The sequence below is a fragment of the Sycon ciliatum genome, chromosome 2 (assembly GCF_964019385.1).
Source record: "Sycon ciliatum chromosome 2, ocSycCili1.1, whole genome shotgun sequence".
Lineage (NCBI taxonomy): Eukaryota > Metazoa > Porifera > Calcarea > Leucosolenida > Sycettidae > Sycon > Sycon ciliatum.
In genome coordinates this window covers 7,646,434-7,672,946 of record NC_088644.1, presented here as the reverse complement: position 1 = coordinate 7,672,946, position 26,513 = coordinate 7,646,434, and the positions used below count along the sequence as shown (strand labels likewise).

Genomic DNA, 26,513 nt, shown 5'->3' with positions numbered 1-26,513 from the left:
CTTCGAAATAAGGACATAGTCACTGTACTGTGAGCTGCCCGTCGATCGACGCATATGCAGGATAACCAATCCAGGAGGCACGCTTTTCCTTTGGCAAGATTGCCCGAAAAAAGGTGGTTTCCAGACACCAAAAAACTCATACGGTGCACGCGCCTAGCGCCTGACTACAGTGTATAGCACGGGCATGAAAGCCCACACAAACTACTGAGTATGCTATTGTTGCAGCTCACCCTGGCTATACCATGCACAGAACAGTGCAATATGTGTCCCACCATGACGTCATTGTTTTCACAGGTTTCAGTAGATCGATAGTTGGTCCACATGAGAGGGGGGGGGGGGGGATGTGCTCGGTCGAGATGTTCTTGAACCAATTGGCACTTACAACAGTACTAGTAGAGAAGGTTGGCAATGGTTTCTACTTCATGCTTTTCAGTGTGTGAGACTTCATTCAGACACTCTTTCTCTCTTTCTTCAAGTTCTGCTTCTTTGTAGGAAATCAGTGCATGGTGTTTCTTTGTAGGAAATCAGTGGTTGTTTCTTGTAGGAAATCAGTGCATGGTGTTTCTTGCGTACATACCTTCACATGCGGTTGCTTTATGCCTTCCTTCTTTTTGGTGGCTGCTGTTGCTAATTTGGATTGGAATAAAAGCGATTCGCCCCGTAGGTTGGTAATTGAAATTGCACTGTACGGGGTATCCAGCTACATGTACAGTTGGCTACAAAATTAATACAAGTCGACTTTGCACCGTACTCACTCGATTCTGGCTGCACGGTAGGCACATCCTATACCCAGGCCATTTGACCCAAGCATGCACATACTGAAGGACTGAGTAAGATTGTTTTTCTGGCGGGGGGGGGGGGGGGGTACACATGCCCCATGTGCCCCTCACGGGCTACACAGTTCAGTTCATGCCACACTCGCTCTGTGTTGAGAACTTGCATGAATTTATTGCTCAAAGCATTATCACATTGCCATTTTCAAGTGCGGAACAAATTTGAGAAAGGAAAGTGGAAGATCAAGGGAAATGCTGAAGCAGAGACAGCCTGATTTGTATTGTCTCGAATCAATTCTGGCAAACCTTGCGGATAGAGGCGAGAATCCTGTGGGAACAAATAACACAGGCATGTGCACAAGGAATCAATATCATGGGAGAGCCTAGCATATCTGATACGGTCCTCCTGTTCAACTCATAGCATTGCACACATATCTTCATGTTTGAAGGGCATTGTTACATTGAATACCAGCACAGGACCAGTAATCACAGTAGGGAGGTTTCGCTCTACGTGATTACGTATGAGAATTACGTCCTGGTGGGTCTGGCATCCTGGTGGGCCCGGCATTTTTTTCTCTTTTCAGGCAGTTCGCTTCCCCGACTGATCCTTTCTACTATACTCGGCATTTGCTTCTGTGCATACATTCCTTTTGTTTCAGGGAAACAACATGCTAGTGGGCTAAGCAGTGCTACCGTAACTGAGCCCATTTCAGCACAGACATTATCTGATGGCTCAATATGGACGTCGGGTATACGGTAGCATAGGGATGCCACTGATCAAATAGATACAGTCAACCCCGTGAACAAAGACCTCAGGCATAACAGCAGCTCGTGAATAACGACACCATCACGGACCAACTCCGCAACTTGACTGTATACTCTTTTAACCTTGCAAATAACGACAACTCACGAATCACAGCACTTTCCTCGTGCCCGCTTAAAAGGGTCGTTACCTGCAAACTTGACTGTACATGGGAATAACTCACCCAGATGTGGAGAAACTCTTGTGATTACACATGTTAGCCAAAGGATGGACTTGACGAAGAGCGAAATCAGTCTGTACACATGTAAATAGATAGGAAGATAGAGAAAAACGGGAAACAGTGGAGAGGAGCTCAGCTACTGACAACCTGCACCTCCAACAGGAATCATCCATGTACTGGTTGGCATGGAAACAACAGGAGAACTAACCAATTGGAACCCACACAGAACAGGCACAGCAGTGCCAAAAGACAGAAAAGGCACTGATCCACTCATCAACTCTGGCGAGTTGCTACTCTGCTCGTACATGACAAGCGCATGGGTGAATGCACAATGCATGCATTCTAATTGACTGGGCCAGCTTGGGCCGGTCCAAAGTCAAACTAACCTGCGGCAGACTGAAGCACTTCTCGCTGTACTCTGTCGTCACAGCCTTAAGACAGCCATAGTCACGGGGCTGGGCCTTAGCAGTCAGGATCTGCTTGACCACGTCATTGCTGGCAGCACCTGCACCGCTGACAATCTGCCGTGTGACTTCAGAGATTTTGTTACGAAGCTGCAGGCACATCAGCAGCAAAACACCAACACCATAATAATCGAATAAGCGACGCGGAGACAATAGTCTTATTACGGCAATGAGCAATATTAGTGAGGTAGGCGTGGTGAAAAAGAAAAAAAAGTGCATCTACATGCAAATTTTCTTTTAATCGATTTTCATAAGACACTCACTAGGGATTGTTGGGACGGCTGTCCCTGATGCGTGTCCCATGGGAAGCGATTAGGAAATTTTGCATTTTGATTCACTATACTCTTTTCGTAACACGGAAAGTTGTGGGCACAAGCTGTGTGATCGAGTTCACCAAATAAACCAGATGTTGAACAGTCATATGTGCACAAGCTAGCACAAAACTGACAAGGAGTATTGAGACATTCCACGGCATGACTTCATGGAGACGAATCACGTCCTGTCAGAACGGCAATTTGGATTCCGTCGCGGCCACAGTGCAGCAGACCTGCTGACTGCTCTCCACCACCAGTGGGTGCACACCGCCGGAGATAAAGGAGCTTCTCGAGTGCTGGCCATCGACATTGCTGGAGCATTTGACCGGGTGTCTCACACTGGTGTGTTGCACAAGGCTAGAGTGTATGGCATCTCGGGAGACCTGCATCGGTGGCTCCAAGACTACCTCTGCAACCGCACACTCCAAGTCCTCATCTCCGGCCAGACATCAGCCAGACGCCCAGTTAAGGCTGGGGTGCCACAGGGCAGTATCCTGGGCCCCACCTTATTCTTGGTCTACGTCAACGACCTTGAAGACCACCTCCCAATCGGCTCCAACCTTGCCTCATTCGCCGATGACACAACCCTATACGCCGAAATTGCAACGATCGCTGCTGTTCCTGACAACGCTAGAGTACTCCAGGCTGCTGTCGACCTAGTATCCAGTTGGGGCTCGGATTGGAAAGTGCAGTTCGAGCCAGCCAAATCTCAGGCCCTTACAATTTCCCACCATCGTCGGGACTGGCCAATACCCCCATTGTCTTCAATGGAACTCCTGTCGAGGAGCAGCCCTCCATCAAAGTACTCGGCGTCACGTTTGACCATCAGCTAAAATTCAGCCAGCATATCCGAACTGTTGTAGTCCGAGCAACGCAGAGACTTGGAGCCTTGCGCAAGGCATTTCACTTGCTGACTATTCCTGCCCGGCTTCGAGCCTACAAAGCCTTTGTCCGGCCGGTTATGGAGTACTGCCCAATCGTCTGGATGGGGGCAGCTCCTTCCCACTTGAATCGGCTGGACTGGGTGCAGGAGCGAGCCATCAAGGCAATACATCCGCAATGCTGGCTTCCTAGCCTCATAATTCGCCGCACCATCGCTGCCCTCTGCCTCCTGTATAAAGCCCTTTGCGATAATTCTCCCGCTCTTCTCTCGAGAATGGCTCCACCCCCGGCACACCAACCCAGGACCACACGCCTCACCCGCCAGGCTGTACGACTGTCCACCGCGCATCCCCATCAGTTACAGAATGTTCTTCCTGCCAATTCCCGGAACAATGTGAGCCGAGCCTTTCCCTACTCCGTCATCCCAATTTGGAACCAGCTGCCTACCTCTATCATTCCCACCCATTTCACCCAAAGAACATCCAAAAGTTCAAGACAGCAGCTTATCACCATCTCCTCAGAACGAACTGGCACTGGGCCACTCATAGCATACGCGAGTAAGAGGGTACAGTGTCCTACCCTGCTTGGACATACATGTAATCTCTCCTCACGGGCAGTCTCCTCTTGAATTTAAAAGTCTAACAGCGTTCACATCAATACTCAACTTATTCTTTGGCTCACTGAGCAATACAATCTTTCCATTTTCTTTCTTCTGTTTTCTTTTTCAATTTAATCCTCCCCACCCAATATCCCTTTGGTGCGTCCATGGAGCTATGAAGCCGAGACCTCTGGTCGGCGGAGCTTAATGGGCCCCACCACCACACTCCATCATTCACCCCAGTGTCTGGAGATATGTGGATTTTGTAGAAAAAAAAAGAAAAAAAATGAAAGTCAGCTTGAGTACTGTTCGATAGTGGTAACCAAACGTCTGACTGTTCAAAATCTGGCGGACTCGATCTCATAACTTGTGCCCACATTTTTCCATGTTACAATTTTTCCTTGGCTCACCATCTGTGTTCTTATATACTCTTTTTTGTTTTGTTTTTGCAATGGCCACCACACTAATACTATTCATTGCTGTAATACACCATAACTATAATAGCAATAAAGTGAACTCATTGATACCAAGACACCAGAGAAACAATATTCTAAAACGTCGTATTCATATATTCATAGTATCTTCAGAAATCTTCATCAAAATGAGAGTTGGACTAGCAAAGGAAATAAATAGGGTACCAGAAAGTGAATAAAATTGGATCCAAAACTAGTACGAGAAGCACTGATATCCTAAAAAATTTATAGCAATTTTGAGAGCGCGATTACAAGGCAAGCAGTGGTATGAGCAAGTGCGGAGTGAAGAGGTGCAAGTGAGAAAGCTGCATGCATGTGAGTGAGTGAGTGAATGAGTGTTGTTGTCATATGAAGATTGAGTCTATATATATTGTTCCTCTGGTGTCGTAGTATGAATGCTCTCACCTTATTCCTATCTATAACAGGTTTCTTGTCTTCTCGCCACTTTGATTATTATCCAAAACTCGATACTATAATAATAACTACAGAAGTGGGTGATTTTTGTCAACAAAACGTGCTGTAAAGCATGCTATCAACGAGTCGCAATTTTAACTATTGTCCAAAATAATTCATAGGTTAACGAGAAGATATGTTAACGATCTTGCAGTCTTCAGGCGTATCCGCATATAACACATGCAAGGTATCACAGCCGCAACAGAACATATTACAAGGAAGAAATGTCACACGTTAAGTTAGATTTACTTCCTCGTCATAATTTAGGTCTTACACTATTCATTGGTTTGAGAAAATTTTTTACAGCATTACCAAGAATATAATAAGCTCCCAAGAGTGTGCAACTCTGCATACAGGATCTCTGACTGCAAAAACTCACATCACGTGTTCAAAGTACGATTTGTACTATGTACAACGATGGCTAGCGTACACGCAATTCCGAATACCTGCCATGATCATGACGAGGATGCACCCAAGCTGAGCGGGTTTCTGTCAGGGAGTGCTATTTTTTAAACTCCACTGGTCTCTAAAACGGGCTGGGAACGTACAACGTGAACACTACACCACGTGAAGTGAGTTTTCGCCGTCACCAGACCCCAAACAGGCGCGCGTGCGCCGGTGCCCTTCAAGGGAGGTTTCCGGGGGGCCTCCCCCGGGAAATTTTTCAAAAATGAAGCAAAATCCTGCATTTTGAGCGAAAAAAGGGGGGGGGGTCCGGGCACCCAGGAACCCATACGGGGCACGCGCCTGCCATAGAAAGGGAATCCAGAGTTTCACACTCTTGGGAGTTAACTGAAATTTCACAACTTTTTCGTTGCACTTTTAGTTTCGGTACTTTCCGTGCATCTGTTTCGTACCTAAATTTTCAATAAACCGAAAAAAACACTAACACACAATCCAATAGGAATCTGCTTCTCTGTACCTAAAATTTCTGTTCACCTAGCCTGCCCTTTCGCCCTCATACCAAAAATACTGGGCACCTCTTATTAGTAATTTCTGAAATTAGAGTACCTGTATGATTATTATACTCTTGGTATTACAAGTGTGGAAAGCACCTTACAGTCAGCTCTTCGGCAAGTTGAGAACGCAGCTTTGCTTTCTGCACTTCAGTGCTTGCAGCTGCCAGGCGATGGTAAAGGGTGGCCGGAATAATGTCTGGCGATTGGATTGCGGCAGTTGATGCTGCCGGCTGAACAGCAACAACAGAGAAATACAAGAACTGAGTAGGGTGCCAATTTACTTATCAAATTCTTCCTTTTCAGTACCTGAATTTTGCTCTACTCCTCCACAAATTGCAAATTGTGTTTTGTTTGCCCGTAAAAGAGGTTTCTGACTATGTTGACAAATACAAGACCTGAACTCATTACAAGAGGCTCACAGCTCCGTCCCTGGAAGAATGGCACATGCTATTCTGTTAGCTGTATAAAGCCACATCTGTACCGCGAGGGTATGGAGGGATAAGCCGCAAGGCTGTCACGCGTGTAATCCTTCACCTATCGATCTCTCTGCAGGTCAACGATCCATTACTCAATCACCACTGCTAGAAAACTGTGCGAGGTTTCTCCACTGAAATCAAAAAGCCAGGGAACTGTATAAGTCTGGTCGCAACACGGCATATTTGTGGCATGTGCTGCATCAGAATTCAGTGTTTTGCAGTGTTCCTATTTACACATCATACCGGCACAGCAGCTAATGAGAGTGCTGTCTTAAATCCCACCTTTCCGGTCATGGTCATGATATGCTTGTCGATAGTATTTCCCTGCACACCACCAATAAATTCTTGAATCTCCTCAGATTCAAATTCCTATTCATAAACGACAACGACGACAGCAGCAGCAGCAGCAGCAACAACAACAACAACAACAACAACAACAACATTAGCAAGATTAAGTGGGAAACAAGATGAGAGCACGACCATCACGACCAGATAAATTCACAAATTCACAAACTGATCTGAAAGGAAAAGGAAAACGTGAACATAGACAAAGACACACTCAAGCTGCTAGGCAAAGTTTGCCTTATACAGGCAGCAGCAGAGTTGGAGAGAGAAGGAAAGCTGGAGAGGGGGCATACAGAGTACATTCCCCCGCCCCTCCCCCAGCACACACACACACACATACACACACACACACACACACACACACACACACACACACACACACACACACACACAGCGGCATTGTTCGATACTGTTTTGGATTGCATGCATGTAATCTAAGACACTGTGATGTTGCACATAACATGCATGCAATCCATAATGGATTGCATGCATATTATGTGCAACGTCACACTTACATGCATGCAATCCAAAACAGATAAGCCCGTTGCCGTTGGCGACATGCATTAAAAAGTACCAGGCTGCAGCCAACCCTGATGACCGACTTGCAATGGAGAAAGGCACCCATCTTCTCCAAGAAATGTCACTAGTATTGCAAGAGCTGCCAGAGCAGATTCCACGGAGACAGTGGCACAGTTTACTCAGTCACTCCACCACCACTATGCATCAGCAGCGCATAACACCCCGCTACTTTGACAACTGTTTTTCCATGACTGTTCACTTTTTTAAGACTCCCTCATGCTCAAACTAACGAATGTATTGTAGAAGCATTATATCGGTGCTGGAACTACACAATAGACGGTATACTAAGAAACTTGCTCATTGACTTGACAGCGCATTGCATACCAACTGCATACACAGTTCAAAGAGGCACATGCCCTGCATAAAAGTAGGCAACGGACAGTTCACTGGACAGGAGGGACAAAGAGCTTGGGCTCTGCGATGACATGCCAATAGCTAACACAAGTGCACGAAACCAAGCTGTCTTAAGTGCTGAACAACCCTGAAGTGAGCAGTTTCACCTTTCTTGTAGAGACACAACTACAAGTAGGCGTCTCCGAATGAATATAAGGGAAGTTAGGGAACACACCCCATGACTTCCCCTAAAAACATTGTTTATATCAAACAATGCATTTTCACCAGTACACATCCAGATGTTCGACTACATGATCGACTCTCACGGTAGACTCAGAAAAAATTGCAAAACACAGAAAGAAAAGTCTCCCTGTTGCTTGAAACGGGCAATAACTTGGTCAACCTGAGTTCTGTTCGTCCAAAGTCTTGTGCCCGCAGTCACCCAAAAATGAACACCACCGTGCCAATAAGTAGAACCTCTCACTCTCACTCTCCATCTGCATCTCTCTCTCTCTTTCTCTCTCTCTCTCTCTCTCTCTCTCTCTCTCTCTCTCTCTCTCTCTCTCTTTCTCCCCCCCCCCCCTTTTCTCTCTCTATATCTCTCTCTCTCTTCATTGACCAAGAAGATAACACGACATTTGTAGACACGGGCTTTTTGTTACTACAGTAGACAGATTAGCCGCACCCCTCGGGGCACTGGCTGTCTCCAGGGGGTTTGGATGAGAACAATGTTCGGATAAGGGAGCAGTCACACAGCAATCTAAAACATGCACATTCCTGCATGTAGAACTCAGATGGTGAGCCAACGAAAAATATTGTAACATGGAAATTGTGGGCACAAGTTATGCGATCTTGTGCCCACAATTTCCATGTTACAATTTTTTTTATTCCTGCATGTATTCATCATTGTTCTTGTTCTTTGGAAGTACAACAGGATCTAGGCGCACTCCAGCTCCTCAAAATAGCACTATGGTGTTCGACTCCAACCTGTTGTAATACGTCTTCTGCACCGCTTGAATGGTGTTCCGGGTGGGGAAACTCAGCAAGACTCATTTGTCTGCCCTTCCATTCAATGCAAGCAAGCATTTCGGATCATTGATCATGTGGATAGTTGACAAGTATGTGAAAGTGACAACGCCGATATGGCACCGAACAATATAATCCTGACTCCATACATCGCAGCTGCAAGGCAAAGCAGCATATGGTGCTGGAATCGGCAAGACCACTCATGACTTACAAAGTCGCCAAATCTAGAGACATGGCTAGTGGACACATCCATTCTCACTTCTAGGAACTGGCGAAAGAGATCTTCATTAGTGCCATTCTACAGAGGTGAAAAAGTCACAACATCAGTCAAAAGAAAGACTGTGTTGCACACCAAGAGGTACAAAATGCAAACGACAGTAGAAGACGCGATCAACACGATTCCCCATGGTGTTTGAGTGGGAGGAATTCCTACGATCGACTGGGAGCGAATTCCTACAATTGACTGGGAACAAATTCCTACGATTGACTGGGAAGGAATTCCTACGATTGACTGGGAAGGAATTCCTACGATTGACTGGGAAGGAATTCCTACGATTGACTGGGAAGGAATTCCTACGATTGACTGGGAAGAAATTCCTACGATTGACTGGGAAAGAATTCGTACAATGTGTGTTTGATCCAGCTCTCACCTGTTCTGTATTCTCCATCCATTTGGCACTGAACACATCTGCAAGGTATATCCCTCGAGTCTTATCAAAATAGCATGCAAGTGAGGGTTGGGAAGCATTTGCGGCAGTCATAGCGTAAATTGAGAGGTTCTTGGGCAGCAGGTCCTGTGTGAACATGGAGCCTGATTCACAGGCCTCCAAGTAGAAAACCAGCTGCTTGTACATGTTGCGCTTGTACATTCGATGCAAACTGAGGCTCAGGTCATCTGCGTAAAGCTGAAGGAACCAAGAGCGCGCACACATGTGCACGCATACACACACACACACACACACACACAAACATACACACACACACATACATACACACACAGATATGCGTATGCACACACATACCGGCACACACTCAAAGATCCTCACACACATAAACTCACACACACACACGTGCACACACACACACATACCGGTACTCTCACATGATTACACACACACACACACACACACACACACACACACACACATGGGCGTAGGAGGGGTTTTGGAAGTGGTACGACCGAAGGTCGGCGCGGCCGAAGGCCGTGTTGGAGGGGGTCCGGGGGACCTCTCGCGGGAAAATTTTGTAAAAAATGACACAAAATCCTGCGTTCTGGGAACTTCTGGCACACTTTTGGCACAGTTTAAGTCATGGAATTTCACGGTCAGAAGAGACGTGCATGGACACGTAGGAGATGAAGTATTATAGTGTGGTAGAGCATGGTGATACAGAAAACTTCTAAAGTCCACTAGCTTCAGATTATCACAAGCTTCCCTCATGATGTTGAGCATGGCGCAGTGATTCAATCGCTGCTGAGACATGGTTGATCTCAAGTAAGTCTTGAGACAGCGAAGTGCAGAGAATGAGCGCTCACTTGTGGCATTTGTTGCTGGTGAAACAATAATCAGCTTCAGCAGCACCATCACTTCACTCATGTATGCGCCATGAGCCGGAGGTCTGTCACATACGCCATGATATCGGCCAAGCCAACGCTGCCAGAAGACTGAAACTTGGACGCCAAGATGCTCAGTTGGCTATCCAGCATAGCGAATTTGAGATCATCTTTCCACATTGTCTCCACACATATTTTCTCTTGCTGGTAAGACTTTCCAGAAGCTGCCTTCAGAAGGAGGTCCTCCAGCTGTTGATACTGCTTCAAGCTTGGCTGATCGAATCGTTCCCGAATGGAATTGATGATGGTGTCAATGGCTTGGTAGAACATGGGACGGAAATGGTCTTCCACGCAGGATGGGAATGGCGGTGTTGAGGAGCCAACTTCCAATCGGGCAGGAGCTTTCCGTCGGCGTGGCATTTCAGGCTCACCTACATCAAGGGACGACTGCCTCGTAAGGACACTACTCCAGAACTTCGAGAACTCATCTTCGCTGCGAAGCTTTTGAAGAGCCCGTATTGTCTCTTGCGCCAGACGTTGACCATCCGCAGCAGACAATGACTTTTGCTGCACGGCTACACTGAGGTTGTCAGCAACTTGTAGGACTAAATGGCCAAGAGACACACCAAAGAGGAAAGGGAACGACGACAGCTGGGATCGCACACCATTGCACTTCGCTGACATCTCATGGTCACATTTCGCCATTTCAGTGAAGCGATCCAGACTTGCCTGCAAAACTTCATAGTTCACAAGAACACTGTGCAGAGAGGATGTTCGGACAGTCCACCGGGTCGGACAAAGGGTTCGAAACCCAGGCTCCTCTGGAGCAATTTCCTTCTTCAGTCGATCGAACTCAGCGGTACGTTTGGCAGAGTACTTAAGCAGTTTGCTCAGCTCGAATGTTGTATCCAAGGCATCCTTCACTGCTTTCACCTCACGAACCATATCCTGACAGGCAAGGTTCAATGAATGCCCATAACAGTGCGTAAACAGTGCCTTTGGCTGCTCCAATAAGATCTGCTGTGCGACACCATTCCTTACACCCTTCATTACAGCAGCCCCATCGTAACACTGACCTCTGCAGTCCGCCAAGCTGAGTCCAATGCGAAGCAAGCAGTCGTGTATGATTTTCACGATGGTATCAGCATTGGCAACTGGGATGGCGTAAAACCCAATGAAGTCCTCGTGCGGCTGCAGTGTGTCGTCCACCCAGCGAATGACTACAACGCATTGCTCGACAGTGGAGCAGTCGGTTGTCTCATCTACCATTAAGGAGAAGAAACTGCTGCGGATGTCAGCTGCAACTTGTCGCAGTACACGATGGTCCATCAGCTGCAGGATTTCATTTTGTATCTGAGGACTTGTATACTTCTCAGAGCGACGGTCCAGCCATCCCATGAGGTGGTCATCGCTCTCAGCAAATATGGCGAGCAACTGCATGAAGTGCCCATCAACTTCACCATCTTCCTTAGTTGCGCCTCGAAGAGGACGTCCTTGCCTGGCCAGAAACTTCAGGGCCCGCAGGATCTTGAAGAAGCACTGGCGGTGTTGCTGTCGTTGTTTCGGTAGTTGCGAGTCTAACAGCTCCCCAACATCACCGACCGCTTGCGGGATTTGCTGTAAGCGCTCCACAGCCTCCCTGTGACATCCTGATATAGCGTGGCCTGTCATCACTCGCTTTGCCTCTTTCCAATTCTGGAAGCCTGTCGAGATAAATGCCGAATCCGCATTTCCTGAAGAGATCAGATTCTGCTTGGACGCACGTACGCAAGCGTAGGAAAACACTTTCTCGCTGCCTAGGATCATGCATGAACTGGTGCATGTGTAGCGGGCCGCAGTCTCTCTCTCGGAGGCAAATGCACACGGGTCTCAGTGAACACACTGTTGTTTATTATTACTGAACTAAAGACTGGATTGAAGGTTGAACTCCAACTCTAAACTGAAACAAATGTTACTTAAATTGAATTGCGACAGCAGCTTTTATAGGGTGAGAAACCGTTAGTGTAAGTAAGCTAGCCTAGGCTATATCCAGGGGATACGTAGAGCAGAAGAAGAAAGGTCAAAGTAAGATGTGTGGGCCACAGTCATTGCACAAGGAATGCCATTAGATTCTATGCAGAAGAAACAGCTGAATACGATGTGGGCAATGGGCGTAAAAGAGGTACCGGGAAGGCAGCCATTAGGAATTCTAAGGAAGCTTCATTAGAATGTGTGTAGATAAATGAAAAGGAGGTCGAAAGTGAAATGGATCAAAAAGGTCTACAGGGTACATGTGTTAGTATTCCTCAGGTCATCCTAATGTGTGGGAGTAATACATGAACACAGTGAGACTAGTTACTATGCACGTCATGGGTCTGCAAGCACGGTAGTAAGAGTTGCAAGTGCGGGTGCGGTGCGGTGCAACACGCGTGACCAATACATTGAAAGTGATTCACGCTGCAGCTGCGTTAAAAGTAATAATCAAAAATTTAGTTACTGGCGTGCCAACGCTACACGTACACATATACATGCACCATGCCAGTGCAGTCGAATCGAGTACAGTACTCAGCACGACTGCAGGTGCTTTGCAGATCTACAAGTAGACCTACGAGTCTAGAAAAAGGTCAAAGTCTGATGCGCATATGCATCGATGGATCCTGATTTTTTTTTATTACGGTTTTGCACGTTCCGGACGGACCACACTTTTCGAAAAGTGGTACGGCCATGGTCGTACCAGTCGTAGCGGGTGCTACACCCCTGACACATCATGCAAACACACATGCAAACACACACACACACACACACACACACACTCACACATCAACACCAGAGTTCAGCGGACATGACATAAATCACAAATTTCTCATTTCTGGCTTAATGTGCAGATTTACTCTTGCTTGAACAACAACAGAAGTTGGCTACTCCCAGCGATAACAGTACAATGAAACAGTTAGTTCTGGCCGGTAATTGTTTTAAAAATCCAATTCACAGCAACACCCATAGTATCAGTTTTATACTTACACTATTTTGTCATCATTTGTCATCTAAGAAGTTATTGTTTATAGCGAGTGTACAAGTGGTTAAGGTGATGTTTCGCTGAAGTCACTTTAGCCTCGTCAGATGATACTTGAATCCATAGGCTCACCTCGTGCTGTACTGTTTGGAATACTTGACACTCAGGTGGTGCTGTAAAATCAGACTTCTTTTAAAAGAATGCAATGAATAAAACTAAATGCGCACTCATATCGCAACCATGGCAACGAATAAAGTATTCCAGAACGTTTTCTTGTCACAATTATCAATGGAATTCGTGGCTAAAGGGAATGATGAAACTACAATAGGATTTATACACTTGGATGTTCTGGAGTATTTTATTCGTTGCTATGGTTGTGATATGAGTGCGCATATAGTTTTATTCACTGCATTTATTAATATTAACTCCACGTCGCCTTTTTAAATCTTTTAAAATAATTTGTATTTTGTAGACTTGGACATCACTAAAACTACATACTTGTACATGTGTGTGTGTGTGTGTGTGTGTGTGTGTGTGTGTGTATGTGTGCGTGTGTGTGTGTGTGTATGTGTGTGTATGTGTGTGTGCATGTATGTGTGTGTGTGTGTGTGTGTGTGTGTGTGTGTGTGTGTGTGTGTGTGTGTGTGTGTGTGTGTGTGTGTGTGTGTGTGTGTGTGTGTGTGTGTGTGTGTGTGTGTGTGTGTGTCTACAGTATTGGGTACTTGCACATGTACTGTATTGCACCACATAGGTGGTTGAATATGGTTCTGGTTGTTCTGTTTAACCCTTTACCGGCAGCCCCATACTTGAATGCGTCGTAAACGACGCATTCGACATGCATACTAAAACCATGCCTGGTATGACAGGAAGCATCAGCCCACGGGGATTTCCCGTGGCCCTCACACAGCCTGGGTATGATCCTACCCGTAGCTGAAGAGATCTACGCGTGTCCCATTTGATTTCATTGAGAACTGCGCGATCGAAAACTTACGGAAATACACGCGCGCCGACAATGCCGTCTGCCTCCGTCAAAACGTCGTCAGATGCATTTCCTCTTGCGCAGTGAGTTCCTTTCGTCCTCAGATGACTTCTCCGACGAGGACCTAGCAGACCTTCGCTCTGGGACCGACGACAGATAGATAAAAACTTCGTTCCAGCCACCGATGCAAGCAAATTTCAAATTGCGGAGCGGAGCGTACGCCAAGTAAATTCTCGCGCAAATATCGGGAGCTCCAGCCGCTGAAGACGATGTCATCGTGATGTACCTGGAAGAATATGATGGTGCTTATGGTGGGAAAGTCATCGAGAGTGATCCCCGTGTCGACATTCTCCCAGAGACGGAGTTTTAGGCCATCGACTTTCTACGTACCTGAGTGACGGCAGCGCAGCGCGACTTGCGCACGACCTTACGGAGCCATCGGACAGCGATTCTGGGGCGATGATGCTCTCAATTGCGAGCGAGGCACGTCAACTGAAGTCTATGATGGCTATGGCGTTCGTTTCCGCTCCGAAGTCGACTTGTTTTGGCAGTATCATGTCAACGTCGGAATCTGACGATTTGCACTATGTACAATTTCCGTGTTTAGACGTATAGGTGCCAATTTAGCAGCGTATGTGTGTGGTATGTGAAAATAAATTTTTCCATGGTCAAGAAGTAGTACCAGAGTTCCAAGAAAACATAACTTGCACATACAAAATGTGCCCTCGTTGTGAGTTATTGGCATCCTTCTCAATGTTATGGATTTCATATACAAAATGCACTTGCCGGTAAAGGGTTAATTTCTTACAAAACTGGAAGGAAAACCAATAAGACCCGGTCCTCCATGATCGGCAAAGTAGATGAAGACGTGATCGTCGGGACCACTGCAAAAGACAAACAAACGACAGTGAGCGAAACGCAGCTTAGTAGTATACATGTATCCACATAAAAAAGTGGTCCATTTTCTCTTCGATTTTGCTCAAATTTTCAGGACTTAGGCATAATGGGCGGGGTGAGGGGGGGGGGGGGAGGGGGGGTGCATATCAAAGTTTAGCTCGTGTGAAGTGACTCCTTTTTGATGTGTAGGCCACTCGTCCTCGATTCTAGGGCTCATTTCAGACTCAGGACTCAGGTCTCAACAGTCAATCACATTTCTCATGACAGCCTTACAGTGTTGCAAGTACATGTACTACGATATAATGTAATTATGGTATTAGCAGATCGTGGGAATCGGCTGTTCCCTCCTACCCATCACATATTGAGCATTCAAGAATTGCGTGGTTTTCCCTAATAAGGTGTTGTGGCCCTCTCCCTTGCCGTTGTACATAAGCGGCTCATTGTGAATATGCCAATGATATACCGGTAATTATAATAATAAGGCCACCCAGAATTAATTCATTGCCATCGTTTCAGGTCACTTCACTCAACAGTACAAGGGGCGGTTGATTTTTCCATTTGTCATGTCATGCATATAATTATGTCGTGCTATTTTCCGTGGTTAGATTCACCCTACCTTTCTTGTATTGGCTATGTATTATTATGTGCCATGAAGTGGAGACGATAACTAAATAAATAAAAATGTACGCTTATGGTTTCATAGTATGACTATTGTACTCTATGTAGATTGTGGATATGGAAATCAAGACAATCCCGTACAAAAACGAGAGAGCTTGGAAGCTCAGAGCCCTACGCTATGCTTTTTTTGCCCAGCGAGAGTCAACTTTCTCTTTGCATTCCAGGGTAATACGACACCGTCTACCACCTTGATGACCTAGGCAAAAAAAGCATGGGGATGTTATAAATTTTCATTTCTCCTATTTTTTTAAGACATATTTTAAACCTAGGATTCGAACCCGCACTATCGCCCTGCATGCATTCCTCCGATACACTTCGCATACATACTCATTCTTCCAAGTTGCTTCATGATTATGATCTTGCATTTGAAAGCCCTATTTGAATATTGTGGCCAGCTGTCTGTGATACTTCGACTCGTTTTATTCAAAGCTCCACATGCAAGAACCGCTGTCTTTGATGGTACGGTACGGGACAGGTACGGGATAGCGCCAGGCATGCCCATGCTGTCCTTGATGGTACGGTACGGGACAGGTACGGGATAGCGCCAGGCATGCCGATGGCACAAACAAACAAACAAACAAATAAATAAATAAACACCAAATTAAAGCTGTGTGGACCCTGGCTAGCACCAGACGTTACTGAAGTAACGTCTTCTGCATAGCTACGGGAATAAAACTACTATAAGTGCAGGCAAGATTACATAAGCTCCCATGGGAGCTTATGAAATCTTGATGCAAGCTGTTATCCACTGAAGCAGTCAATCAACTCTGACAGTAGACGATCCAGCGCTGTCATTGTCCCATCAGAACCCAATCTTGGCTCCACTGGCAAACGAGTTTGACGAGCATCTCTCATCAAAAAATTGGTCAGTGAGCGACTAGGTGGCAGGGCTGGTGCTGTTTCAGGAACGACTCCGAATCGGAGATGATAGAAGATGAAATGGCAGTCAAACTCCAAGGCAGGCCCCCGTCGTCACCAAGCATCCTATCATTTGGTTCCTTCGGAGGTATATGTCTAGACTGTTGAAAATCGATTACGATCTGCGGGTTCAGGAATGATCTGCTCTAAAATCGAGTGTCCGGGAGTTTTTGACGCGAATGGCCATAACGTCGACAAAAGGTTTCGTCCTGTCCAGCACACCGACGCACACACCGCTGGCATTGTTAGAAGACGTTCTATTCCGTTCATTGCTTCTCTCAGCGATGCTGCATGGAGGGGAAATTGAAAAGCGAGAATGTTTGCAGCCCATGCCTGAGATCCTTACGCCAGTCACGGAAGCATTCCTTGTTCCTTGCTGTTTTTTTGTGCGTAGTGTGTGTGTGTGCACACTGTCATATACACACACCGTAGTGTACATGCACAGTGCCTTGGGACCAACAAAATATTGTGTGATCTGGTGAAAAATTACGGTTGGCCGGGTGACCAGAAGCAACGAATCAATTCTGGGTGGCCTAATAGTCATATAAGCATAACCGCGGCTGAGCAGTCAAAAACTCATATACAGTAGAGTCGCGCGCTGAAGAACGTTGAGCCCAAGAATGTCCAACCTGAAATGCTAAAAACGCTGCAGCTTGAAGTTTTAAGAACAGCGGTGCTGGTTTCCCGGCAGCTTTTGGTATACATATGATCCAGTAAGAATTGTTTCTAAGAACATGCTATAAGAACGCAGCCAGATTGCTGAAAAATAGGAACACCCCAGGCTAACCCCTTGCAAACAACGTTCTTGGGCACGCGACTATTCTACTAGTTTGTATCTCCATGACCACTATGATATTCTCTGCCCCCCCCCCCCCTCCCTCCCCCGCTCCGCTCTCCAACCTTTCAGGTTGAATCATGTAAATGTACAGAAGAGAAGCAAGTATGCAATGCTAACCTTTCCAAGACTTTTCCTGATCCAATGCCCAGCATCGCTTTCTTGTTGCCAGTGATGGCATTGAGAAAATTCTCTGGATTGACATCGCTGCCCTGGTAATCCTTTGGAACACCATGGTAGACATCAGAGCCGTTAGGGTAGTTGATCAGGATACCAGGGGTAGGGTTTTCGCTGTTTTCTGCTATATCATTGTACATGAAGACGATGATGCGCTCGTCGGGGATGCCACGGTTGTGGAGGATCTGATATGCGTGGCAGACATCGGCCTGCACGGTGAGCAGTTGCAATGTACATGCATAACACACGCACATATGCACACACACACACACACACACACACCCACACACACACACACACACACACACACACACACACACACACACACACACACACACACACACACACACACACACACACACACACACACACACACATGCAAACACACACACACATACGCACAAACACACACACACACATACGCGCACACACACTCTCACACAGGCGCATGCACGCACCCACACATACACCCACCCACCCACACACACGCACGCACACATACGCATGCACACACACACAAACACACACAGACACACACAGACACACACACAAACACACACACACACACAAACACACACACACACACACATACACATACACATATACACACATACACAAACATACACACAAACATAACATATTATTGTAATATATGTGTTTATGCTGAGACAGTATATCTACAATACTCACTATTCATATTTCCCGCTCCTTCACCATAGCAATGAGATCCCCTCAAGTATAGAAGAGCGCATGCTCCAGTGGCTCTCTAGTCTTCGTTCTTGTCTTCTTCTCACTCTTGTCTACTCTCTTGTCTAAGTCCAATACTTCTTCCATAATTATTCAACACTATTCAATACTATAAACTCCATGTGTTCTGCAAGTGTGAGGGGACTGCGTTTAGCCGGGAGCCAACACTGGTGGCAGCGGTGGGATTCGAACCCACGCCTCCGAAGGGTTCCTCGGGTGGATGATATTGTTAGGTACCCCCTCCCGTACCTTTTCTAGCTGGCCTGCATGCACTTGCGTACTCACCTTTTGTCTCCTTTTGTTCCGTAGGCCTGGGTAGCTACTTGCGCGTCCATATTTGCCATAGCTACCCAGGCCCTTTATCTTGCCGTTCAGACTTGATCTCACTCTCTCTTTTCTCAATCTTCAATGTAGTCGTTTCGTTCGTCTTGGTCTCTTGTCTCGTCGTCTATAATAAATGTCGTTCCCCTTCTACCTCTTCTTGTCTTGCTTGCCTTGCCTGGTCTTTGTCTTGCTTGCCTGACATTATTCTATACGAACCTCTGACATTCCTTGTCGTTGTCAACTAATACTTGGCCCGATCGTCTAAGCGTGACTGTACCAGTCCTAACATTGGCGCCCAACGTGGGGCTCGAACCCACGACCCTGAGATTAAGAGTCTCATGCTCTACCGACTGCCTGGTCTTTGTCTTGCTTGCCTGACATTATTCTATACGAACCTCTGAGATTCCTTGTCGTTGTCAACTAATACTTGGCCCGATCGTCTAAGCGTGACTGTACCAGTCCTAACAATATGCTAGATTCGTTGTCTGGCTGCAGTTGGTTTTCATCGTTAGATCTCGCGTCTGGGTGTTAGCACTTAGCAGATTGCAATGGATCTTGAAGACCAAGCCAAGACTGCGTTTACGATGCCTTTGGGGCTTTACGAGTTTACATTGCTGCCGATGGGGTGCAGGAATGGTCCTGCCACCTTCCAGCGTGTCATGGAAGCTGTTCTCCGTGGCCTGTGCAATGCAGCTGCTCAGCCTTTTTAGCCGTGTCTTTTTCGACGATGTGCTCCATGCAAGCGGTACGTTATCTGGCCAGTTTTTGATTTTAAAACAGGTATTTGAGCATGTCCGTTCAGCAGGTTTCCGGTTTAATTTGGAGAAATGCTCATTCTTCCGGTCGGAAGTCGCATTCCTTGGACACCGGGTGTTGTCAGACGCCATTGCCCCCGACCCGGACAAGGTTTCGGAGATCCTGGCATGGAAGACGTTAAAGTCAGTCACTGCGGTTAGGTCTTTCTTGGGTTTCGCTGGGTATTACCGCAGATGTATTCGTGGGTTTGCACAGCGGTCGGCTCCACTTACTGCTCTCACCGGAAAGAATGCCCCGGCAGTTCGTGTGGACGAAAGCTTGTGATGCTTCCCTCCGCGCGCTCAAGTCAGCGTTGTCGAGTGTTCCTGTCATGGCATTCCCTGATTTTAGCCCAAATGCCGGTCCCTTCATTCTTGATACGGATGCCAGTAAAGTGTCAATTGGTGGTGTCCTGAGTCAGGCCCAGGACAATGTAGAACTCCCCATTGCGTTTGATGGCTGCATCATGACAAAGGCTGAGCGTAACTATGGCTCCAGTGACCGCGAAGCCCTGGTCCTCGAGTTTTTTGCGAATCACTTTCGGCATTACCTGCTTGGTCACCCGTTCACTGCTCGGACGAACAATACCACGTTGACTGCGTTGCGGGCCACCAAGGAGCCCCTCAGGCGCAAAGCTCGCTGGATTGAGGCTTTGGCCAAATTTGACTTCTCTGTTGTCCACCACCCTGGGTCGCGCATGCTCCTATCGGATACTATGAGTGACTATTGTGCAGTTTACGACAAGCATACAGGCGATACCCACAGTTCATAAAGGCAAGGGTATGCAACTGCCTGTACTACATGCATCTCTATCCAGTGCTGCGAGGGCGGTGGCCGAGTTTCGCATCACGTGACCTGGTTCAGCAGGTTACACAGAGCTGGCGAACAATGCAAAATGACCACCAGAGAGTTGCACCCATGGCAAGGCTGCTTACAGCTGCCCTGTAGCTCCATCAATTCATAGGGTGCAGACTGTGTGTGGATACAGGTCTGTCATGTGATGTGAAGGTCTACGGCCACAGACCCTGTAGACCGGAGTTCAAAAAAAATTATAATTATCTGTTTAATCCGTTATCGGGGAATTGTGTCTTGCTCCCTACATGGGAGCTCGCGCTTTTCCTGTCGAATTGAATTCGCACTTGACTGACTCACGACTGCACTCCAGAGCACGCGAGAAGTCCATCCGTTATCTGTTATCCCTTATCTGTTCTCCGTTTTCCGTTATCTGTTACCAATAAAGAATAATGCTTGGTTTTCAATTTCAAAAGAAATCTTGTACATGTAAGGAAAGTAGGTGCTCCAAACAGCGGAGTTCGCGCATCCTGCGCTTCCTGCCGACTGACTTGACACTTAACTGACTCGCGATTGCGTCTCGAGGACACGAGAAGCCCGTCAAACTTTCCACTCAGCAAACCTGTAAGAAAGCACCACTCCCGGCTCAATATCAGTGTTTCAGGGAATTCACCCCTCATCCCTTGAGGCTAAGCAGGCTAATGAATTTTCTGCTCCAAGAGCACTCCAATATGTAGTGCTTTCTGAGCCAAACTTCACTAGGGATACCAACTTACAGTGACGCTCCATTTCCAGCGCGACTAACACGTCATGAACACCAGGCAGCAGTGTGAGTGACATTTGGAGCAGCCATTTTCTTCATCAATTACCGTTGATGTCGCAACATCTTAGTTCGTACTGCTGTCCCTCACGCGAGAATGCGACTAGATGTTTGGAGGTGACAGCGCTGCGAATGGCTATTGTCCCTGCAGCGTCTGTTCTCACAACTTTATGTGCGCCACTGACTCACGCTGCTGCTTGGTTCTCACGAGGTATTCATCGCGCTGAAACCCGAGCGTCACTAAGTAAATATCCACAGTGATCTTTTGGCTCGGAGAGCACTACATAATAAATGCAATGCTCTTGGAGCACAACATTATTTTCATGAAAGGGGAAGTGCATCGATTTTTCAAGTAGGGCTCAGATGAAGGACAATTTGATATCGGTTCGGATGGCATATCTCTCGCTTGCATAGGATAAGCCAATCTCGCCAAATCGCCAATTGTATGATATACATTGCCATAGCAACCAGCGCAGTGATGAGTTGCGATCGGCTGAGCTCCGCCAGAGAGAAGGTCGATCACTGTAGAATTTTGTCATTTTCAATTGTCTTATTGTATTCACGGTGTGAAAGAAGTGCTATGTTCAATGTTGGCAGAGCCGTGAACTGTTTATTAGTAGTCCTCTCGGTTGTGTACTGGGACGTGACACCGACAGGAGAAAGCTGGGGTGCAGAGACATCAGCAGACAAGTGAAAAAGTGACAAACCGAGTGCAAAAATCTTGGTTGGGACAAATCAAACGTTCAACATTTACCCCAACCAAGGACCACGCCGTTTGCTCTTTCCATTTCCTGAATATAGATGGCATGCTTGCTGGCGACTCTCCTATCTCTCGTTACATCTTCTGAAGCCAGGTGAGACGACGGTGGTGGAGATTGACGAACGACATAATGTCATACTTTTTTGAAAGTTTGCTGAAAATGTCTCTGGAGAGATGGCGAATGCCAAGCATCTTCTCCTAGAGGAATCATTTCCTAGGCTACAGTCAGCCTCGGGAAATGCAGGAGAAGGCCGATAAACAGTTCACGATACTAACAGCATTGAACACAGCACTTCCTTCACGCCGTGAATACAATAAGACAATTGAAAACGACCAAATTCTGTAGTGATCGACCTTCTCTCTGGCGGAGCTAAGCCAATCGTACGTCATCACTGCGCTGGTCGCTATGGCAACGTATATCATACAATTGGTGATTTGGCGAGATTGGCTTATCATATGCAAGCGAGAAATATGCCATTAAACAGATATCAAAATAAATGTCTTTCATTATTCCCCGAAACACTATGACTGTATTGAGCAGGGAGTGGTGCTTTCTTGCAGGTTTGCCGAGTGAACGGTTCGACAGACATCTAGTGTGCTCCAGTCGCAGTCGTCAGTACCGTATTATCTCTAATATAAGCACAGTCTCCAATAATAGCACGTCTCCAATAATAGAACACCTTGGGGCGGCATTCAAAAAATAAAGTGCTCACTCTCCATTATAAGCACACTGTGTAAATTCATTATCTGTACCGGCGAAAAAACCCTGAAAAACCCCGCATGCTCTCATCATCCGCCCTTTATAAAATCGCTCACACAACCCCGTTATCACATGGACGCAGTGCACACCTGGCTTCTCTTGTCCATTCTATTAAGCTTGAGTTGTGCCCACCGCATCTCATGTGTTTTAATTGGTTCTCTTCTCTAAGAACTAGAAACTCGCTCTTACTCCCTAAGTGTAACTCATCCACTCTTTTGCGCTCCCCTCTCTTTATTGCTTACTCTGTTTGGCTCGCTCTACCCAGAGAAGTTAAGGACCTGACCTCACTCCGCCTGTTTAAGATCCGTGCCGCCCCTCATTTACTACGACATGCATAGCTCATTATCCACACGTCCTTTGCGTCTCTGTGTTTTTCACTGTTTTTATTTGACATTATCTTTCTTTACGGAGTTGTTGTTGCTGTTTGTTTTGCTACTCTTTCTTTTTCCCTCCCCTTATTTCTATTTATTGCCGTGGTTGGCAATCACCCACTCTCGTAACATTGGCCGGTGTTTCCGCCGAGTCTTGAGATGTTGCAATAAATAATAATAAATGTGTGTGTCTGACATATAAATTTGGCATGGCAACATGCCTCTAAAATGAGGTTGAAATAATAATGGAACAGTCTCCAATAAAGGAACGTCTCCATTAATAGCACGGGCGGATGTACATTGAAAAACTAAAGAACCGTGCTTATATTAGAGACAATACGGTAAGTCAAGTGTCAGGTCAGTCGGCAGGAAGCGCGAGCTCCGACATTGGGAGCAGCCACTTTCTTCACCAATTACCGCCGATGTCGCAACATCTTAGTTGATCACGTACATGTATATAATATTACCTGAAGCCGAGTGAATATGGGCGAATATTCACTAGTATACAAACCGAGGCGAAGCCGAGGTTTGTAAAACTAGTGAATATTTGCCCATATTCACGAGGCTGAAGGTAATATTAGACTTATACCTCTCCATATTCACCCTCTCGTCCCTAAAACCCAACAAACGAGTCCTGTTGGTCATACATGTACATGTACGCAGAACTAACGTAAGTCGTTGTTGCTTCACTGAGCCTTCAGACCGACCGGCGTGTTCTTGCCTGAATCGGAGGGCGGCGTGTCCAGAATCTTGTTCAATCGATCGTGTACACGTACTGGTGCATGTGGCATGGGAGGTGACGACCTTGGAGAACACGCTCGTGCCAATCACCATGGAGAACACGCTCGTGCAGCTTTGTGGCGGGAGCCAATCATTAGAGAGGTTTCGTTTCACGCGAAGATTTGACCAATCAGAGAGAGGTTTCGTTTCACGCGAAGATTTGACCAATCAGAGAGAGGTTTCGTTTCACGCGAAGATTTGACCAATCCGCGATCATCGCGCCAATTCGGGAGTCGGTTTATAACAGCGAGCCAAGCGGTTTTACCCTCACTTCTTTTCTTTTTAGGCAGCGCTTCGGAGCTGTTGTGTGCCCTAGGAAAATTCTACGCTAACGTCCTTGAACAGGGCTGTTCTGAGTACAAACAAAATTCCTGGCTTGCCGCTTGATCCGCAATCATCGGGCCATTGACATGTTGAGCGTCCAAAACCTTGTTTGCTCCGGCTGGAACGCTCCCTCTGTGAAGATGCTCACTGTCAGCACCTGGTCACATGCGGATCCAGCGGCAATGGCAAGCAAGGAATTTCGCTTGTACTCAGAAAAGTCCTGTCTACGGAAGTTAGCGTAGACATTTTCTAGGGCACTCGACAGCTCCGGTGCGCTGACTGAAGAGGAATCAAGCGCAGCACCGAGTACTGCTATCTTTACAGTACAATGTATCGAAAAGTGGTGAATATAAGTGGTGGATATGAGGCGAATATAAGCGGTGAATATTCAGCATTATACCTCACTCCATATACACTTACAGTCTTAGGCATGCTCTCCCTTAGTGGTGTATATATCTCCATATACACCGCTAAGGGAAATTAGCAGTAGTTGTCGGCGAGGAACAAGCCATTAGGTGGTCACACACGGTGAATATGGAGAGGTATAAATATATTATAACAAAGGGACCTCGTGTATATCGAGATATCTACACCAGTTATAAAAACCTCGGCTTCGCCTCGGTTTTCATACTGGTGTATATATCTCTATATACACTCGGTTCCTTGTTATAATAATACATATTCACCACTTACACACTAGTCACAGAAAAACCCACGCGTCTTGATTGTCGTACGACAATCAAGACGCGTGGTTTTTTCTGTGACTCGTGTGTTACTGCTCTGCTTCCGCATTGAGCACTCTATCGATCCGGAGGACTCCGCTATTTGTTATTCACCACTTATGTAGATGGCCAATTGTATGTGGGTGAATATGGAGTGAGGTATAAGTGCTAGTATTCATACGAATACAGCCCAGGCGATCGGAGCCACTACGAATGTAGGCAGTATCATTTTGCGCGAGGGAAGCGCGGCCATTCGCAAGGACAGAGAGATAACTGAGAAGATTGAACCCAGGCGCGTGCTCGGCGATGGGCACGGGGGGGCACGTGCACCCCCCAAAAATTTTCAATCTGGGTAATTCAACTTGTAATGTATGCAAATATGCTCTAAAATTCAAGAAAGGTTGCAAACAAATTGCAGAAAATTGCCGGGGGGGGGGCTCCCCTCGGCTCCCGTGCACCCCCCTAGTTGGGGGGCCGAGCACGCCCCTGGAACCCCATGGCTTGTCACAGTTGTCCTTACCTGGTGTCTGTAGTTTATATAGCTTTTGGATCCAGCAACCAGCACTGCCCAGTCTTTCCTCTCAGCACCAAGCGAGGATACCGCCGAGGCAACCAGCAAGAGCGCTGAAACCAGATTGAAACTCTTCATCTTCACCACGAAAGAATGGACGCCACACGGGAGAGGAGAGTATTACTGAAGGAGAGTGACAAACAATCAGTTCCAACAATCCAAGACTAGCATTTTCCACAACTCACCGATGACGGGTATGGAAACAACGGATATATAGGGCATGTTTGAGTGCGCGAAGCCGTTGGCCCCCATATCAAGACAAGACTGTCAAGAGTCCATAAACCCTCGGAAACCAGGTCTCTGCGAAGTGCGAGTACCGCAGTGTGGACGAAGTGCGTTCGCGCATGCATGCGCAGATACCAGAGACTCCTTTCACGACTCCCTTGTGTACACAGCTGGCTGCAACGGGTGTACCGGTTCCTTTCTAACCAGGAAGAAATACTGGAGTTGTTTTTTCTTGTTTTAGCAATAAATACGAACAGCTGCTGAGTCCTGGTGAGTCTGGCATTTTTTTCTCTTTTCAGGCAGTTCATTTCCCTGGCTATTATTATTATTATTATTATTATTATTATTATTATTATTATTATTATTATTATTATTATTATTATTATTATTATTATTATTATTATTATTATTATTATTATTATTATTATTATTATTATTATTATTATTATTATTATTATTATTATTATTATTATTATTATTATTATTATTTGAAACTCGGATGTTGAGCCATAAATAAATGTGGAAGAGAAAAGGACATATGGATACGAGTTAAGAGTAACTCTCCATCACTGTAACATGATACTATATACAGTCAGAAAGTGCAATAACTAGGCACAAAACTGACAGAGTACTGAAAGAGTACTGTATATAGTATCATGTTACAGTGATGGAGAGTTACTCTTAACTCGTATCCATATGTCCTTTTCTCTTCCACATTATTATTATTATTATTATTATTATTTTTTTTTTTTTTATTATGTGCAAGCCTCTTTTACGGGCAAAAATTAACACAATGTATTAAAATGCAATACAACATACACTGGAGAAGAAATCAG

The 26,513-nt window shown here is 46.2% G+C and overlaps 1 protein-coding gene across 1 annotated transcript; it reads right to left on the bottom strand.

The window, feature by feature from the left end:
• Positions 1 to 926: 926 nt before the first annotated feature.
• On the bottom strand, positions 927 to 25,648 carry LOC135808492 (legumain-like). The gene is made up of 10 exons (XM_065321691.1): positions 25,402 to 25,648; positions 17,630 to 17,895; positions 14,990 to 15,065; positions 9,309 to 9,563; positions 8,870 to 8,956; positions 6,658 to 6,744; positions 6,001 to 6,129; positions 2,143 to 2,310; positions 1,760 to 1,830; positions 927 to 1,101 (listed from the first exon to the last, which is right to left on the bottom strand). Exons 1-10 carry the CDS (start codon positions 25,528 to 25,530, stop codon positions 1,065 to 1,067), a joined length of 1,305 nt encoding a protein of 434 aa, XP_065177763.1. The 5' UTR covers positions 25,531 to 25,648; the 3' UTR covers positions 927 to 1,064.
• Between the last annotated feature and the right edge of the window lie 865 nt (positions 25,649 to 26,513).